At 43.0% G+C, this 19,635-nt stretch overlaps 1 protein-coding gene across 1 annotated transcript; it reads right to left on the bottom strand.

Moving 5' to 3' along the window:
• Positions 1–824: 824 nt before the first annotated feature.
• WDR82 (WD repeat domain 82) lies at positions 825–19,281 on the bottom strand. The gene is made up of 9 exons (XM_047841594.1): positions 18,843–19,281; positions 14,719–14,816; positions 11,676–11,742; positions 7,035–7,134; positions 6,432–6,548; positions 6,043–6,198; positions 5,535–5,604; positions 4,599–4,741; positions 825–3,609 (listed from the first exon to the last, which is right to left on the bottom strand). The coding sequence occupies exons 1-9, from the start codon at positions 19,001–19,003 to the stop codon at positions 3,580–3,582; spliced, it is 942 nt and encodes a 313-aa protein (XP_047697550.1). The 5' UTR covers positions 19,004–19,281; the 3' UTR covers positions 825–3,579.
• Between the last annotated feature and the right edge of the window lie 354 nt (positions 19,282–19,635).

Raw genomic sequence — 19,635 nt, forward strand, 5'->3', positions numbered from 1 at the left:
CAAATGACAGGAGCAACTGCAGGGTCAGCCATGTGCGTCTCAGCAGAGCCAAATGCTGCAGCAGCCCTCCCACCAGGCTGGGCAAGGGGGGAAGGGGGGGGGGGTGTTGGGACGCTTCCTCCTTGACGTTGTGAGCCTATCACTCACAAGCTGGGATGTTCCCTCTGCTGCTCTTCATGATCCTTGGCTGACGACCGTGGGCAAAGTGGCAGGCGGCAGGTCCCGCAGCTCTGAGGATACCGAGCTGGTGCACAGGCTCTAGGAGTTGCCAACTCACCAGCCAAGCAGTGGGTTATCAAGCTACTGGCCAGGCCTTCTGCTAGAACTGGTGCAAGAGCCTCAAAAGAAGAGGCTCCATTACCCTTGCCCCACAGAAGCCGGGACCTAGCAGGACAAACCTTATTCTAGCTACAGGCTGCCAATCTGATCAAGTGTCGAGGTAACAATGAGGGATGAAAGGCAGCCTGAGGTACATGCCAGAGAGTCTGCAGACCAAGACCGGTTGGCCCTTCCCAGTCCCTCATTTCTGGCCCTGTGGCTGCTTATTAGAGCCTGCGGTTGAGGAGACCCAGGCTGCTATGCGTTGAGGTCTGTCTGGGTCTAGGGATTCTTCCCAACAGCTGACAGGCCTTGGTCACCAGGGGTGAGCAGAGACAGTCCCAGGGAGCCCAACAATCCATCCACACAGCATTACCAGAGTCCCAAAGGGAATCAAGAGGACTAACAGGAGACAACCCATCCCTCCCTCCAACTCTAGGAGCCAGGCAAACAATGCTATGGAAACTCAACAGAAAAGCTACAACCATAAAACTGTTTAAGACTGGTAACATGGAAAAAATGTTTATATGTTAAGTACAAAAGGGACATAAAATTGTATATACAGTAGAATAACAACTATGTAAACACACCAAAAATCTATGCACAGAAATTTCTAGAGGAACATTTAACACCAAAAGATTAACAGTGGTAGCATTTGGGTGGCAAACTGATTCACTTTAAAATTCCCCAAATTTCCTCAATAAGCATTAATTATGATTGCAACAGGGAAGTTTTATCTAAAAAAATAAAATAAAAATTAAAAAATCCCCCACTGGCTGGTGGTTGAGCAGTGCAGTGTCCCACATAAATCGGTGGCTTTGGCCTGGACTCTTCAAGTGTGGTGCACCCCTCCCATCCTAGAGAGCTTAGAACACCACTGGCTCCACCCCTGCAGCCCCAGCCCCTCTGCTCCCTTTATCCTGCCTTATTTTTACCACATCACGTCCAATCACTTCCAGCTGTAGCTTTCCCCTTTCCTTCCCAACTTAGGAGCCAGCTCTGTAGCCACAGGTCCCTAGAAAGAGGGGCAGTGACGGGCCTATTCCAAAGAACGTGGTACCTCAGCTTTGGACACACAAGAACTCTCGAGAGGAATCATCTTCCTTGCTGACAGGCAAGTGGCTGCTCTGGCTGCAGGTATGTTTATTAGGCAGCCCTTCTTATAAACCCAGTCTCTGAACAGTTACTCCTACCATGAATTTTCTACTTTGGAGAGCCAGGAGTGGGCAGTAATAGATCATCTGGTTTCTAGAAGTCTCTCCATTCTGATAAGGCAGAGCTATATACAGTGGGTGGCACTGCAGAAAAGCTGCAGATTCCAGTCGACATTTTGGAAAGATGTATGCCCTTTGCCCTTTGAGAAACAAGTCCAAAGTAATTGCTAACAAAACAGTAATTGCTGGCAATTTACAGCCTATTTCTGCTGCTGAACAAAGGCAGTTAATGGCTTGCTTCCCCCTTAGCAACTATGTACTCTTGGGCAAGTCATAACCTTGTGGAGCCCGTTTCTGTATCTGCAGAGAACCTATGACCTACTTAAATGTTTGAGAACTTCGTGAAATAACATGCCACTGGTACTGCTCTAAGAAGGCCATGCAGGGGAAGGAAAGGCCATGAGCCAGCCGTAGCTCATTTCAACCCTGATCAAGACCTCTCCCTCTTCCAAGAGAAGGCAAGGAAAAGAAAGCAGACATACCAGGTAAACAGGAATGACCTGTAATTGGAAAAGAAGCTTCAGACAAACTGAAAATGCTCTGGTTCCAGCATCTTGTCCCCAGATGCTGGAAGCCAGGCACAAAGGGCATGCAAAAGTGACTGTCACACACGTACAAGCGCAGACAGAGCATCACCGAGCAAAAAGGGGGCTAATACTGCAGAGAGGGCCCCAAAGTGCGGCTTGAGGAATACAAGGGAAGTTATCCCAAGACCCTCAGTTAGCTGCCGTGGGAACAGCAAACACTTGAAGCTTTGCTTCATTCTGTCTCCCAAAGGAAAAAAGGGTAATAGGGAAGACTCACTAACACTTGTGGCAAACACTATTAGCAAGGATGCAGTCTTTCTCTCGGGCTGCAGGACTCGACCTCTTTCTGCTGAACTCTGAGAAATGACAGATATTTTATATACATATATATATATGCATACATACATATACATATATATGTATGCACACACGGATATATTTAAATGAAGGTGTACACACTGTGCTAAAATACAAACAACAGAAACCCCATGTCATATATAAAAAGGCTAAATATAACATATAACACAGGCCTACAGCCAGCTCTTGCTTGGGAGCTGGGGAAGGGGTGGTATCATCTGGAGACTCTGTACACAATTTGTGGTGGGCAGGGAAGGCATCAGTGTAAACAACTCAGACTCACTCCACAATACTGGCCCACAGGAAAGCGTGATGTATCTCATGTACAAAAATAGACTCCCACCTTGCTTTTGTACAAAACCAAGCTTGGTAGGCACCCAGAAAGACCGCAGGTCTGTCTTCATGATGGGGGATCACACCAGGCTACTGCTAAACCTCCCAGCCATGGAACTCACCTGCAACCCCCACTTCCCTCCCCTTCAGGCTCCTGGGCCATCTCCCATCCAACACTCAGAGCCTTGAGGCGTGCCCAGATCACCCACCCTCACGTGACTAACTCGCTAGGCTTCCTGGCAAGCAAGGTCCTTTTCTGTTTATCTGTCCCTTTCTGACCCCCAGATATATGAAGACTTATTTCTGTAAATGTTTGGCACCTAAGTAACATGATGGGTGTGGAATATTGCCACAATGACACAGGGAGACCCAGTAACAAGACATGCAGGGTGCGGGCAAGGGGTGCTGAGCTTCCCTAGCATCTCAAAACCAGAACTGTGGCTTCCCATGCATTTATGGGGGTGGGAGAAGGGATGTGCAGAATTAACTTCACCGGCTCCTCAGCAGCAAATACATTCAAAATTGAAGGCGTCTCGAGGGCCCCAGTATACCCTAATCATGAATCTGGTCACTCCTCTGGAGGAGCTCAGTGCAGTGACAGCGGGAAAATCTAAGTCCTGACAGAATCTGCCACACCAACAGTCTTTTTTGAAGAAGCTCGGCAAAGTAATTTTTTTCTTCTGAGCAGATGTACAGCACATCCATGGGAAGGCCATGTGGAAGGATGCTCTCCAGCCCAGTCAAACGATCCGATCCATTATCTCAGTCCCCTCTGAGTTTTTTCCTGTTGGCCACCCTCACTGTACAGAAACAGCCGAGCAGCACCAAGGTCAGTCATCGATGGTGGGCAACCAGAAGGCCTGGAAGGAGAAACATAAATCAACTTTTAAAAGCCAAGCCTCTCTCCTCACTCAGGGTTCTTACCACCACCGTGCCCCCAGCATCAAGGTGCCCAACCCCAACAGTGGAGGAATTTTGGCTGGTGGCCTTCCCTCATGACCAACCGATTCTGACAATCTGTGGAAAAACATTCCCCCTCTGTGCAAAAGTAAGCTGGTTCTGTCTCCAACACTATCTACCTTCGTAGTCCAGTGGTAAGGAAAAACAAAAGAGCTGTCTGGGGAGGTGGGTATCTGGCCTTACTGCCAATCTGCCAGGTGACCTCCAACATGCCTTCTCCTTCTCAAGCTGTAAAAAAGTGACAGGGACTGAGGTGGTTTTGCTGCATTTCTTTCTGACATCGTTTCCTCAGTGTCAAAAACAAAAAAAGAGCGAGGGGGAAATGTGTTCTGGGTAGGCTAGTAGTGAAATCCCTCATCCTCAAATACCCAGATATACTTAAGAGATGCTAAAAAGAAACTTGAGGCTGAGACACACGGACGCTTTGTTCTGCTAGCATTGCCTAGAAACATAAGGAACTTGGAGGAAATGCTAAGTAGTGAGTTATATTCAACTGTAAAAATTTCTCAGGAATTCAGCATAAACTGAAAGAAATGGCAAACAGAGAGGTTGCAGCCACAATAGGCTGGTTCAAAGTATTTTAAGAAGCCAAAAAATTGTTAGGCATAGTCCCAAGTAGTTTGGTCATAAAACCAGGGGCTACAGCAAAAATGGGCCTGAGGTCTCCCAGCAGCTTACAGGTGATCCCAGATCATAGAAATAAGGGTGAAAGTGAAAGCCAAGTCCAACCAGAGATCAAATAATAGGAGGTGAACCAGGGAAGCCACCAGCTGAGAAACATGAACTTGGATGCTTATCAGGAACCTATTTAGGACACAGTTCACTGAAGCACCCACCACCCCAAATGGAAAGGGCCCTTATGTGGAAGACATCTCCTGTGTTCACATACCATGTTGGAACATGCGCTGGCAAAGGTCATGAACTTGGGGTTGAACTGCAAACAGGTAATAGGGCCTGTGTGTTTGCCATCCAACACAGCTACTTTTATACCACTCTCTCCATTCCAGACATGGATCTTGCCATCCTCTGAACCTAAAGAGAATGATAAAGGAAAATACAACAGCTCAAGGCACAATGCAAAGAAAAGTGGGAAAGACAGACTGATATCTGGAGAAAAGTCAAGCTTCAGGACCTGGCCCTCATCTGAAATTGAGGGAGAAGGGGCAGTGAAGAAAGGACACTTTGGAAACTGACCTTAACCCTAGTTATTTGTTCCCATCCAAGTGATTTCCCCTCTAACTTTAGTTTTCTCATTTAAAAAGGGGGCTGCGGGGCACCTGGGTGGCTCAGTTGATTAAGTGTCTGACTTTGGCTCAGGTCATGATCTCACAGTTCGTGGGTTTGAGCCCCACATCAGGCTCTGTGCTGACAGTTCAGAGCCTGGAGCCTGCTTCAGATTCTATGTCTCCCTCTCTCTCTGCCCCTTCCCTGCTTGTGCTCTGCCTCTCAAAAATAAACATTAAAGGAAAAATTTTTTTAAAAAAGGAGGGGGCTAAATACCATCACATCCCACCAACACCAAGCCACTGAAAACCGAATACAGGGTTAAATCAGAAAGCTAGTATTATTAGTAAGACTGTGCTTGTGGAGTTTAACTCTTATGCTGGTCCAACCAACATTAATGCCAGGTCCCAGTAAAGAAGTCAAAATCAGGATAAAGACACTGCACCTTTGGCATAAGACTACACATTGCGGTGAGATAGGTGAGAACACCCATCAAGAGGATAATAGATAGTATTTTAATTAGTTAAAACTAACAAAAATACAACCAAAAAAATACGCAGTACAGAGAAATAACCCCCCAAGGGGGATAAAGAAAGCTTACCAATCATAATAAACTGGGAGTCTGGAGTAAATGAGGCCTCCAGAGTGACAGCTTTGCTGTTGGCATAACCCTAAAAAAAAGCAGAACAGTTCTCTTATCACAGCCCTATTAATATAAAATAATTGCCTATAAACACTTACCCAGCACACACATCACCTTCCTTTCCATGAAACCCTCTCCTCTTCATGCAAAGTGCCACCAAGGTTCCAAACTCGGCTGCCACACTTTACAGTTCACCCCCATCCCCAACTCCATATTCAATGCAACTAGAAAATTATTATGGCAAGGAATTACTTTGTATCTAAATTCCAAACTTGGGACACTATGTGAGAGAAGTGAATGTCTCAGAATCCAAGAGAAGTTAGTTCATGTTCAGAATGAAAATGCATGTCCATGCTTCCATCAGTGAGTCAAGGATAACCACTGGTCTCCATCAACCAGCTACCACAATTCTCAGCCCAGGAGGGAGGAGCATGGAAACAGCCATGCTCAAAGGTTGTCAGCTCACCCCAAAGGTGTGCATCACCACTCCCTTGAATGCATCGATGAGACGGATGAAGCTGCCATTGGTGGAGATGAGGATGAGTTTACCATCATTGCTGAACTTAAGTCCTGTCCACTCACAAGTCCGATCGTACTGCATCTTAAAAGTCGCAAATGGCCCCTGAAATGATAAAAACAGCAGCCCCAGCCCAAGGCCCATCAATATTCCTTCTGCCAGAGCCAACTCTCATTCTGTCCCTTTAGATTCCTTTTTGGCTAGGAAAAGCAAGGAAGAACTATTGCTCTGACATTCGCCAGTGTCTACCACATACCTCCTTTATCATGGAAAATGCTCTCATCTTACCCTTCAAAACCTCCATGATATGAAGATAGCTCAAAGATTCAAAGATTTACCTTATCAAAAGAGCGAAGGTCATAAAGTTTGACCATTTCAGAATTGACACCTGCAGCAAAAATTAACCCTTCTGGATCAAAGGAACAAACTGGCTTGCCTTGTAGATGCATGAGGCCCTATGAAAAAATAAGAAAAAAGGTTAATGAACCCAGGATGTTACCACCATGTAATTTACTTTTTCCAATGAAAACTAAGAAAGGACACAAACAGATACCTACCCAGAGAATGGAAAAAGCAAACAAACCTAACTAAAATAAGGCTTTTTACAAACAGGTCTCCATACAACTGGTTTCATCAACCCTAACTGTACAACTCTATAGACACTGAATCCAAATAAAAACAAATTCTTTGAGCATAAAAGCTATAGCTCACAGGTTTCAGGAAAATGGTTTTGAAAGCAAAAATCCACAGAGCATAATGCAATATGCACTGGATTAGGGTATTAGCTTAATTACCAGCCACCTACCAGGAAAACAGATTTTCTCCAAAGTTTAGAAAGACTTTGGGATCTCAGAATGGAACGAGTACTTTCTCCTTTCCTTGAGAGGAAGAGCTGATGATAGTGCCTACCATAGAAAACTTTAACTGTGAGGTACCATTACCTGGCAGTTAGGAGACCGGAGATCCCAGAGTCGAATGGTCTTATCAAGAGACCCAGAAATGAAAGTGTCATCCACAGGTGACATGGACAAGGCCACCACCCTGCAATGCAACAAGATAAATAGGAGTTGAAGCATAATATTTGCAAAAATTGGATGTGAACTCTAAACCACTCTACCTGCCTAGCTACATTATATATACCTGTTCTCCCAACACTGCCGTTTTAAGAAACATACACATATAAACAATCTGGAATAACCAAAAGCAACTAATATAATGAAAAAACAAACTTCGAGCTACAGCATAAAAATGTTAAGCCTCCAATGCAAAGCAAACCACAAGGAGACACCACTACACACCTATTAGAATTAGAAGCCTCATGCATTGCTGGTTGGAATGTAAAATGGTGCAGGTGCTTTGCAAGATTTATAGTTCCTCAAAAAGTGAAAGGTAGTTACTATATGACCCAGAAATTCCACTTCTAGGTATATACCCAAGAAAAATGGAAACCTATGTCCATACAAAAAGGTACACACATGCTCACAACAGCCTTATTCATAATAGCAAAAAAGTGGAAACCCAAATGCCCATCAACTAATGAATGGATAAGCAAAATGTGGTGTCTCTATACAATGAAACATTTGATAATACAAAGAAATGAAGTACTGATTCATGTTACATGTTATGAACCTTGGAAACATGGTAAGTGAAAGAAGTGGACATGAAAGGGCACAAACTGTCTCATTCATTTATAAAAAATGTCCAGAATAAACAAAGCTATAGATATAGAAAGAAGATTAGTGGTTGCTGGGAACTTATAGGAGGAGGCATGGGGGGTGACTGCTAATGAATACAGGGTTTCTATTTGGGAGTGATGAAAGTGTTCTGGATTAGTGGTGATGGCTGCCCAATTCTGTGAATATACTAAAAACCTGAACTGTATACTTTAAGAGGGTGAATTTATGGTACTAAACTATATCTCAATTAAAAAACAAAACCTACCAAAAAATCCTTAATTACTTAACTAGAATTTTGTGGACTATACTAACAGTCTTAAACCTGAGTACAATCAGCATTATCTGAGGGTGGATTAAAAACACAGACTACTGAGATCCACTCCCAGAACTTCTAATCCAGTAGGTCTGAGAACCTGCTCCCAGGTGATGGTGAGGCTGTTGGTTTGGGCACTACTTACTAAGCCAAGCCACAGGCCTGTGCTAATAGCAACTGTTATTTCTGATATGAGTCCCCTTTTATGGTTATACCACTAAGAGTCACTCACTAGAAAACATTTCTTCCAAGGGCTCCCGAGTTCTCTTGTACCCTTTGCTCATATTCTCACTCTGCCACTCTGCTATGAAGACACCAGCCACCTCCCAAGCATTTGGGCCTGGCCTGCAATGAAGGACAGCATGTGGCTCTACCAAAGCCCCAAGTGAAGTTTCATTGAGGGCCACAAGCTATGACCTGTATATATAATGCCTATGAGTCTATATTACCACCTATAGAGAAGGCCCTTGTGGAAACAGACACTTGGATAACTCTTCCTTCTGGACTATGGAAGAGTAGTTCTGAATTCTGGCTTGGCCATAAAACACTTCATAGATATAGAAGCTGGTGTCACAGATGAAGATTATAAAGGAAATGTTGGTGTTGTGCTGTTTCATTTGATAAAAGTTTGAAGTCAAAAAGATGACCAAATTGCACAGCTAATTTGTGAATGGATCTTTTATATAGAAATAGAGTAGGTTCAAGTTTTGGATGACACTGAAAGGGGTTCAGAATGTTTTAGTTCTACTGGAAAGCATTCAAATTTATGCCATGAATAGAAAATGAGAAAATGTACTTTTTTTTTCTTTAAATTTTTACCTAAAGAAAAATTTCTTCCAATATAACTCAATTAACATCCATACTAGTTCCTCAACTTAAACATTTAAAGATACCATAAGCCAAAATTTCCTGGGAATGCTGAGGCGGTAATAAAACAGTGAGCAGAATGCATACGTACATGTAATTTTAGGTCACTGTATTCAGGTCAAAAGCTCAGAGAAAGTTTATCTTGGGCTCTATGCTGAGAAGTGAAGAGAATACAATGAGGAGTAAAACCTCAACTCTAGAAGCACCTGAATGGCTCAGTCGGTCTAACTTTGGCTCAGGTCATGATCTCATGGGTCTAGCCCCGTATTGGTCCCTCTGCGGTCAGCACACAGCCTGCTTTGGATCCTCTGTCCCCCTCCCTCTCTGTTCCTGCCCTGCTTATTCTCTCTCAAAATAAATAAACTTAAAAACAAAAACAGAAACAAACAACAACACGAAAATAGCCCAACTCTAAGAAAGCTTAACTGTCCAGTCCAGGGAACTCCAAGAGAGGGTCAGAGAAGGCTTTCTGGAAGAAGCACCACATGTGGTGGACAGGATTTCAATGAGAGATGTCTTTACAGAAAAAGTGCCAGACAGGAAGGCATGAGGCCCATGTCTAGGAAGCAGCCCAGAATTCACCTCAACTTGAGTGGTGGAAGATAATGTTGGGAAAATGAGTCACAACCAGAGGGAGGAAAGCCTCACTCCAAGGGGAAGGGGCAGACAGATATGGAGAACTATTAAAGTTCTCCACAGAGATATAGATAGACTATGAAGTGGTCGGAACTGTAATACAGGATGCTAAAGAAGGATGATGAGGGATAGGGAGATTAATTAGGATTTGACTGTAATTCACTTTACAGTGCATGAACCAGGACCGAAGAAAAGGAGAGTGACACACTAGGTTAAACCTAGGTAGAATCAATAGGATTAACAACTTACTAGATGTGAAAGCAAGGGAAAGAAATCGAACAGGGAACAGAGGCTTTGAGTTAGGATAATTAGAAGGGACAGTGATAAAGAAACATGAGGCCGACAGAGAGGATATGGCCCACAGCATGTAACGAGGGATGGTATGCTGGACCTGTCAGGTGGGAGCATGAAAGAGATATCCACGTAGATGTATATAAAACCTGGAGGTGGGAATGGAGTCTGGAAATCAGGGTAGACATGAGCTAAAAATATTGATTTGGGAAGCCATCTGAGTAGAGGTAAATGAAATTAGTGATGAAGATGTGAGAAAATATCAAGACAGGAGAAAAGCTAGGGTGAAATCTTACTTATTTTAGAGTCAAAAGGAGAAAGAAAGGCCAAGGATTGCAAGAGTGAAACCAAAATGGGAAAGTAGACTGCCAAAGGGGAAAAAAAAGTCACTGAGAAGTTGAACACCAAAAAAAGCCAAAAAGCCAAAAACCAAAAACCAACCCCCACCCCCCACCCCCCACCCCCGAAGACAGATTTTAACTGGAGACAGCAGGGAAAGAGAAGTAAAACAGCATGGAAAAAGCCCCATAAATGATCCCGGGACTAGACCAAATGATTTAAACAGTGAATGAGTGAGGAGGTGGAGATGGGAGTATGCAGATTATTCTTTCATGTTTGACAGTTAAAAGGAGTGGGAGATAAGTTCAAGAAATAGATTTAAGATAAGGAAGACCAAGTAAGTTTGTAGGCAGCAAGGAAAAGTCTAGTTAAGAAGATGGAAACAAGTAGAAAGAAGGAGGTTGGTTTTGTCAAGGAAGAAAGGATGCTTCTTTTCAAGGAAAGGGTTCCAAGGAAGTTGAAAAGAACTCATTTTGGATGGCCTTGATTTTCTTAAAAAAAAAAAAAAAAAAAAAAAAGGGCAAAAAGTTATCTCCTGAGAATCAGGACATCAAAAAGCTGGATAATCAGGAAGATTGGAAAGAATTTCAAACAACTACAATCAACTCAAATCATTTGTGAACATTAATTTGACTACAAACAAGCAAAAACATCTACTTATCACAAGCCATCATTTGTTTGTTTGGGACCAGTAACCAATAGCTGTCAGCTCTCACCTTCAGCAACATAGATATGCTCTGCCCAATCAAAAGTGCATCTCCTGTTAAGGTTCTGTACCACTCCAAGTTGTACTGTGTTAATGTATGTTTGTAAACATAAGCAGGAGGAAATACCCTCAGTGATTAAAAAATCATCCAAAGGAAAATGTGTTTAACACTCAACCCAAACTTGAATATTTGAAGAAAAAACACTGGGGGAACTGGGGTACGAGACAGAGGGAAACAAAATGCATTACAAAACAGAATAAGGAAACAAGCTTCTGGACTTTCAAAAGTCACAAAGGACAATTTTATTTATTATTATTTTTTTCATCCTCATTAAGATCTCCACATGGAACATGTTTATGAAGACTAGGGGCCTGCTGTAATGGGGCCACCAGTACTGGAAGAGGCCTCACATATAAATGGTCCTTTCATTAAGGGACATCTAATATTTGGGGTTCCTCAATGATAAATGTAATTTGTACTACATAGGTTTCCACTGAGTGTCTTTAATACACTTTTCCCCCAATTATGTTTTAACTGAGATTTCAGTTTATCTATGAAGTCCTACCCCTGCCTCCACAACCTCAGTAAATCAAGTATTGACTGTTTTAGGGACAGTTAACAAGAGAAGACTAAGAGGAATGCCAAACAGCAGTAAGGAACTAGCTTTAGTTCACTAATAAAATCTCTCTACTCTCCTAGTCTCTGGGTAACCTCAGGGGTAAAAGAACTACTTCTGTAACATCTGGGTCTTACCTTTTGCTATGTCCAGGAAAGTATCTGATGTATTTGTTGTCATGCAAGGACAGGTAACGAATAGTATCTGTAAGAAGACAAATAAGGCATGATGATACCCTATTATTTTTAAAGGAATTACTGTACATTTTCATCTTGAAAACAAGGCCAAAAAATTTATTGTTTTCCATAACTCAAGCAAGGTGTGAATAAGTAAGGCTGAGTAATTCCTCTCCACAGCTGAAGAATGGGCACTACAGATTTCACATAATTCAAAAGCAGAGTTCGTTCTTAAGTTGACAGCATATACAGCAATTTTTAAAAATCATTGTTACCACTAATCTTTGGCTTCTGCATAGTTACAATGCAACCCGTCCTGCAAATATACCCTGCCTGCACCACCCCCACAAAGCACAATAGGTTCAGTGCTCACAGAATGGCAAGCCTTAAAGGAAAACATTTAGCTGCTAAGGAAACAGGCTCAAAGAATTAAGTAGCCATGCTAAACTGAGGATCAGGCTGAACTCTGGCATAATATTTTTGTCCAGGGTTCTCCAACAGCGTGTTAGGGACCTAAATTTTAATTGGGTATATAATCTACATCAAAACTAAACAAATGGAAACAGAAGTAACATCCTACTACTTTTTAAGTTAACCAGCTATCCACTGGTACTTTGTGCATCAGAGAGAAGTCAGTTGATAATAATAATAATAAAGTGTCCAAAAGAACAAATCAGGAAATTGGGTTAAAAAGATCTTAAAACATTTAAAAATTAAACTCATAAATACATCAGTAAGTCACAGCAGCGAGATTCTGTCAATATCAAAGAAAAGAATAATCACAGAGATTTGTGCTTGGGGAGAAAAAGACAAACACTCTTAAAAACCAAGTGATTCTACCTGAAAAAGTAAACAAAAAGATGGCAGTGGAAAGGGAATGAAGTGCCATAAAGAACAGAACTACAAAGTACTATGCCTTGCAAAAGACTAGGAGTAGGAAGCAACTGTTACAAAAAAGGCAATAGGAAATGGTGCCAATATAGATAGGAAAGCATAGAAAGAACATTCTAGAGGCAAACAGAACACAGAAACAAAGAGGCTGAAAGCACCAAGTCATTCCAGTTGTTCACAGGGGTACTTTCTAGTAACAGGGCGTCTAACTCGGGAGAGGGAAAACCGCACTCTTTGTATGTTCCAAAACTGAACTCTATATAGTTTTCCTTGAAAATCTTCAAAGTTCTAGAATGACAACTATGAAGTCTTCCTGGATGTTCTATTGCTAGTAACTACTCACCTGCCCTAAGCAGAAAAAGACTTTCCTCCCCATTACCTGGTTTCCCAGAGATGAGCAGGGAGTCGCCATCCTCTCCGCCCCACTCAGTAGCTGGTGCACTGTTCCTGGCAAGGCAGTGGCCTGTACAGTTATCTCCTGTACCGGGTGGTATCATAGACCCTCAAACTGTACAAACTACTACCTCAGCCTGGAATCAGGCAAAAGGAAACGGAGCGTTGGAGGAACTCTTCAGGATGCACTCGAGACAGGAAAGGCAACATCCTCCCAGCAGAGGCCTGGCAGCAAAGCTGCAAGTGCCACACATTTGCCTCATTTTGCACCATATTTGGAGAATCCTCACATTTAATCACCCCAACAGAAGAAGTATACCAGTCATTCAGGTGATCACATAGATATGTTTCCTCAGGATCCTAATGTTTTATATTCTTGTCCAAAAGCATCAATTGCACTGCTTACTTAGAAAACCACTTCTGAAATAGAGGCATGAAAAGTAGAAATGATATACTTACTAAAAATCAGTACAGGCAGAAAAGTCTTATTTAAAAAAAAAAAAGGACTTCCGCCCATCTGCTCTGAGATAAGCATAGCCAAAACAGCAGTCTAAGTGATCTTTGTGGATGACATTAGAAAAATCTTAACTGCAGGGGCGCCTGGGTGGCTCAGTCGGTTAAGTGGCCGACTTCACCTCAGGTCATGATCTCGCAGGTCATGATCTCACAGTCTGTGGGCTGGGGCCCCGCATCGAGTTCTGTGCCGACAGCTCAGAGCCTGAAGCCTGCTTTGGATTCTGTGTCTCCCTCCCTCTCTCTCTCTCTGCCCCTCCCCTGCTCATGTTCTGTCTCTCTCTCAAAAATAAACATTAAAATTTTAAAAAAAGAAAAAAAACTTACTATAAAAAGCGAGACAATCAATAAATCAGTGACATAAATGGAAAAAAAAAAAAAAAAAAAAAAAAAAAGAGTCCTAAGGTGAAAGTCCTCAACTACCAAGATGAACTGTCAACTGAGAATGACTTATCCCAGGGGAAATAAATGCAGGTAAAAACAAGATCAAGATCATTTATTAGATAAAGAAATTCACAAATTTAATTTATAAAAATAACTCTTTACTCTTTAAAGCCATTAACTTTACTTAAAAGTTAAAAGGGGAAGGGCCCTCTAGCTGGCTCAGTCTGAAGGGCATGTGACTCTTTTGATTTCAGGGTTGTGAATTCGAGCCCCACATTGGGTATAGAGATTACTTACAAATAAAGTCTTTAAAAATAAATAAAATAAAATGGAAAAGGGACAAAATTCAGATTAAAAATGGTCCCTAAAATTAAACATAATTAAGGTCAATACACTGTCCTTCATGACACAGACCATGAAAGGTAGAGCATACACCAAAAACTCATCTAAGGTCCCTAAACTACCACAGCTCAAACATTCGTGGTTATTTGCCACTTGCTGTATGTCAAATAGTCTTTCCTTTTATTTGTTCAAAAAGTATTCTTTCAAGTTTAAAGAAGTACAAACTATAAATATAATTCATTGCTTCCTATACCCACTCTCCATTCTAATCTAGAGACCTTTCATACTCCATTTCAAGTCCTTCAAAAGTATTGGTGGCTTGTTTCCAGCACCCCTTCAGTCATAACAATTGCTAACATCTTAAGAAAATATGTTTAAATTACAGAAACTCTAAGCAAAGCAGAAATCGTCACAAAGATTCCAAGAACTACTTAACAAAAGAAATCATAACTGTTACTTCCTAAAAAGAAGGCTTGCTTACCGTCTATTTTGTTAGAGCTGTAAACAACTGTGTTTGCTGCATGGGTGTATCTGATGAGGTCCACGCCATATTTCTTACTGTACAGGGTTCTCTTTGGTCTGATGAGGAAATGGACAGAGAAAGAAAACCATCAAAATCCTCCATCACCAAAACCTAGGATCTTCATATAAACAGAAGAATCTGAATGATGTGGCAAGGATGAAAATTCTTTGGAAGCTCTAACACTGGAAAGAAACACAATTTCTTCCAAACGAGAGAAAACAAATGGAATCAATCAAGTGCAACAGACTTTCACCTCTGAACAACAAATGCTGAGGTTAGGAAGTGTAAGTAAATCTGAGGGCTCAACTGAGTCTTTACTACAATGTTCAGAAGTAAGTTTTGAGAAAAAGTACATCTTTTTGGAAAAGAAAGGCACACAAAACACAAGTCACAGTTTATAACAAAGCGGGATATGGGAATACGTTAAATTAGTGAGGCCCAAACTTTTCTTGAGCCATTCACTTAGAAACCAGATCTTTTCTCAAGAAGAAACAAATGATTTACCAAAACTGAAACCAGATGTAAAACTGCTTGTCTTTCCTAATATAACCTGCAGTTGCAGAAGCTATCTATCCTTCCTATTCTACAAGTCCAAAGTACTTACTGAGGCTTTTAGAAGGCAAGGCTGATTCTCCCTAGAAAAAAACTGGTCATTGGTTCTTTTCTTTTTAATGTAAAATCACATAATTCTAAGCTAGGAGTTACAAATTCATATGAAGTTCCTTTTCCTTCAATGTCTTCCTCTATAGGACCCTGAAAATCAAAGATCAAACTGAAACTGATCTCAGTAAAATCTTTAACCAAAAGCTCACAATGTTCTACATTTGGGTATAGGAGGATTTTATAAACTGTATACCAATGTTTACAAAGAGTTCCAATTTTGAAAAAGAAAAAAATTCGCCCTCTCAATGAAGCCTAGATGCTAAACAATCAGATTACCCAAGCAGCTTTAAGAACTCAAATATTTGCACTTTCAATTTTTGTTAATGTCAGTGAGGTTAAGGGTTTCCCTACCCAAAACTCATTTCCAAACAAGCTTCTCATTCCAAATGCACTGAATTTTCCACATTCTCACCTTTAACTGAAAGCTTAGTTAAAAAGATCAGCTCAAAGGCTACCCTGTTGAATCCCCTACCCTGGGCTCTGCTGTGGGGTTACTGTGTGGTAAACAGCGAGCACATGTATGCACATACATGTGTTCTTGCTCTCAAAAAATAGTTGACTTTATTTCTACAAGTGGAAAAAGAAGCTTACTTATCCCAACAATTCAGTCTAAAATAGTGAAGACATATCCTGAAGAGCCAATGTTAAAGGGTATGGAATAAGGAAAGTTTTTAGTTCCACTTATGTATGGCCTATTTGTCTCAAACACTAACCTGAGATTTATTTTTAATAGCAGAAATCTTTTACCTCATATCACTTCCTAGTTTGAAAACAAGATCCTAATTTTTGCATCCATTTCAGAGGATCTTTACAAAGCCCATGCACAACATTTTTCCATGAATATTTTGGTAAAGCTTCTTTCCATGAACTACGATTCTGGTGATCAGGCATGAATAAAAAATATTATGAAAAATTTTAATCACCTAGCAGATAATATATAAGTCTTTCAAATAGAAAAATCACTCAACAGATGAACAAAAACAATGGACAAAATGAACAAAAAACTGGAAAATATTAAGTATAAAGAATCTTGTTTTGACCATCTTCAAACTCCCAAATTCTAACATTTAGTACCATCTAGTAGAGATACTATGACTTCCAAGGAAACACTACTCTTCTACCAATGTTGGTTTGACTTATACTAGTGGCACAGTTTTTCCTCACATTACCCCTTAGGATCATGGACTCTTAAAGGCAAAAGAGGTCATCTAATACTCAGAGAAGTGATCTAACCAATGGCACATACCTGGTCACAAAGCCAAACTAGAACCCAGGTCTCCTAACTACCAAGCCACTCCCTTGCCATAGACCACAATGAAATAAGGTCACAATTAATTGATAAGAGAAAATTTAAAAGAGAATGCCCTATACTATTATATCAATACTAAATTTGCTAATTTGGATAATTGTGCTCTGGTTGTGTAAAAGAATGTCCTTGTGCTGAGGAAATCCATGTTGAAGTGTTTGGAGATCAGGGGCTTGATACCTCCAACTTATTCTCTTAATGGTTCATTAAAAAATGCATACCTAAATACTTAACACAGAGAGCTGTAATGCAAAAGAGGTAAAATGTAACTGATTATTGGGCGATATGGATCTCTGAAATACTGTTTAACTTTCCTGTAAGTTTGTAATTACGTAAAAAGCTACATGAGTGAATAAACTGCATGTCATAAAATTAACATTTTACTTCCAAGTAAACTGTCACTGCTCCCAACAAGTAGAAATTATGCCACACTTGGAGAGAAACTACTAAGAAGGCTATCACAACCTTCATCTCCTTTGAATGAGAACACACATCTCCATCATCAAGGTTCCAGGTAGAGGTTCCAATCTGTGCACAAGCACTCAACATTTCAAGCCAGTCAGCTTCAAATTACTTCTAGTCCCAGGAACCCACAATCCTAATCCCGACTCCAGCTCTATATGTTACTCTCTCTTCCAAGCTGATTCAAATGACCAAACCTGGACAGAAATACATCTACTAAATGAATAACGCTGACTCAAGTCAGCACTGGTCCAGCTAACAATGCTCTCTTCCCTTAGGACCACCACTCTAGGCCACTCGTCTGCATACTGCAGGCAGATCCAGAGCCAGTTACATAATACTTTTCCATAGCCCCCCGTGGGAAAAAATTGGGAAGAAGATACAGCTTAGACCAAAACAACATTACTTTAGATAACCGAATTCACAAACGAAGAGACAAGTTCCAAAGAAAGTTTACAGAAGGCATCGGTTTTAAAACAAAAGGCAAAAAGAACAGTTGGAAAAGACAGAGAAAACCCCAACGATTCAAAAAATAAGATCTGGAATTAGGTAACAAAATGAAATCTGACAAAACCCCTAGCCACCGAATTATACCAAATAGCCACAAGCCTGCTTGGAGAAGGTGGCTGAGGGAAATCGAATCTAGCCTAAGCCACTTTCTGCTCCAAAGGAGTTCACAATTTAGTAACAAGAAAGCAAAGCAGGTTTATAAAGGGTGAGGTGAAGCTGACAAGGTCCCCAGAGAAAAAGGCAAAAATGTGCTTATAAGACTTTAGAGATGCAGTGTGGTGGCAACACAGAAATTTCACGATCAGACCCTGAATTTTGGTAATTCCAGTTGGACCATAAAGTGTAAATTAGAAATATATATAAGAGGAAACATAAAATTGTTTTGGGATGCTATGTTTTCCTAGTAGGTTCCCATTCAGGTCGGGATGGGACAGCCAAGTTAGTTTTTTTTTTTGGCAAAAAGGAAAAGTTTCTGATGTTGTTAAAAAGTTAACTACAAATGTGGGCAATGGGTCTGAGGGAGTAAAAGAATGATTTGGAACCGAAAGAAAAAGACAGGGAGCCCAAAGAGGCACAACAAATAAATCCTGACAGCTAAGAACTGCAACCCACGCGGCCTTCCGGCAGAAGGCGGCGGGAAGCTAAGGGGCAGGGGATGGGCGGAGTGCCAGGGCTGAATCGAGGTCACCGAGGAGGGCAGAGAGAGCGAGCTGTGACGCTGCTGACTGAGGCAGGAGCGCAGCCTCTGCGGTTCCGCGCGGGGGGCCAGAGCCGACCGGCACCTCTGACAGAGTCGGAGGAGCGGAAAAGCTACCTGCTGGGGCCCAGGTGGGCGGACCGGGCGTTTAAAGGTCAAGGTCAAGGTGGGGTTTGGCAAGCGATACGGAAGCGCTTTTCCAGGAGGCCGAAAGCAAGCAAAATAATAACGATGGTAGTATCACTCTCACTATTCTTATTATTTTTAAAAAGGTCTCCTGGACATCTTCGGAATGGAAGCGGCCCTGGCGGCAGCGAGTGCAAAACAGGCCGGAGAGGGCGGCGGGGCCGGGGGCGGGCGGCGGGGCGAGCGCTGGGCCACGAGAGGGAGAGAGGGAGGGACGGACAGACTCGGGCCCGGGCCCAGGGCCACCGCCGCACTCACTTGCCCTCCTGGCAGTCATAGAGCACGATGGAGTCGTCGTCGCTGCTCGAGATGACCGTCTCGCCGTTGGGGCTAAAGTCAAAGCAGTTAATCTTGTCCGAGTTCTCGCGGAACACCTTGGCGACGCGGAAACTCCGCAGCACGCTGTCGGTCAGCTTCATGGCGGCGGCTGCTGGAGGCGGTGGCGGCGGCGCAGGGCTGGGGCGGGGCCCGGCAGCAGGCGGGCGGGCGGGCTGGCTGCCGAGGGGCCGACCCGGGCGGGGCGGGCGCCGCGCCGGCGGCGAGCGGAAAGGCGGCCGACAGTCGGGCCGCCGCCACCCCTTCCTCCTCCTGCACGTGCGGCGCTCTTCTGCCGGGACTGCGGGATCTCGCGGACCGTTCCTCCTCACAGTCGCCTCAAGGCCAACCGGCGCGGCGCCGGCTCATTGTGTCCGCCATCTTGGGACGACAGGCAGAAGCTGAGGGCGAGGAGCCTCACCGCAGCGCACGCCGGGAAAGGGGGCGGGGCGCAACGGCAGCGCGAGAAGGGGCGGTGGGGCGGTGACGTCAGTGCGGCCGCCGAGGAATGGAGTGGCGGGGTGGCCCGAGGCGGCGATTCCCTGACGGGCAGTAGGGCGCGAGGGGCGGGGATGTCCACGGGCTTCCCTTTGGTGGGCCGGAAGGCCGAGGGTGCTCGGAAGCCGTGGGCTTTTGTGCGGGATCGCAGGCCACTGGGAGCAGGTACTGCGAGGGTCGGCTACGCCACTGGAGCGGCGGCCTGGGGGTGAGTTAGTGCGCTAACCGCTGGCGGGCT

This window comes from Prionailurus viverrinus, chromosome A2 (genome assembly GCF_022837055.1).
Source record: "Prionailurus viverrinus isolate Anna chromosome A2, UM_Priviv_1.0, whole genome shotgun sequence".
Classification (NCBI taxonomy): domain Eukaryota; kingdom Metazoa; phylum Chordata; class Mammalia; order Carnivora; family Felidae; genus Prionailurus; species Prionailurus viverrinus.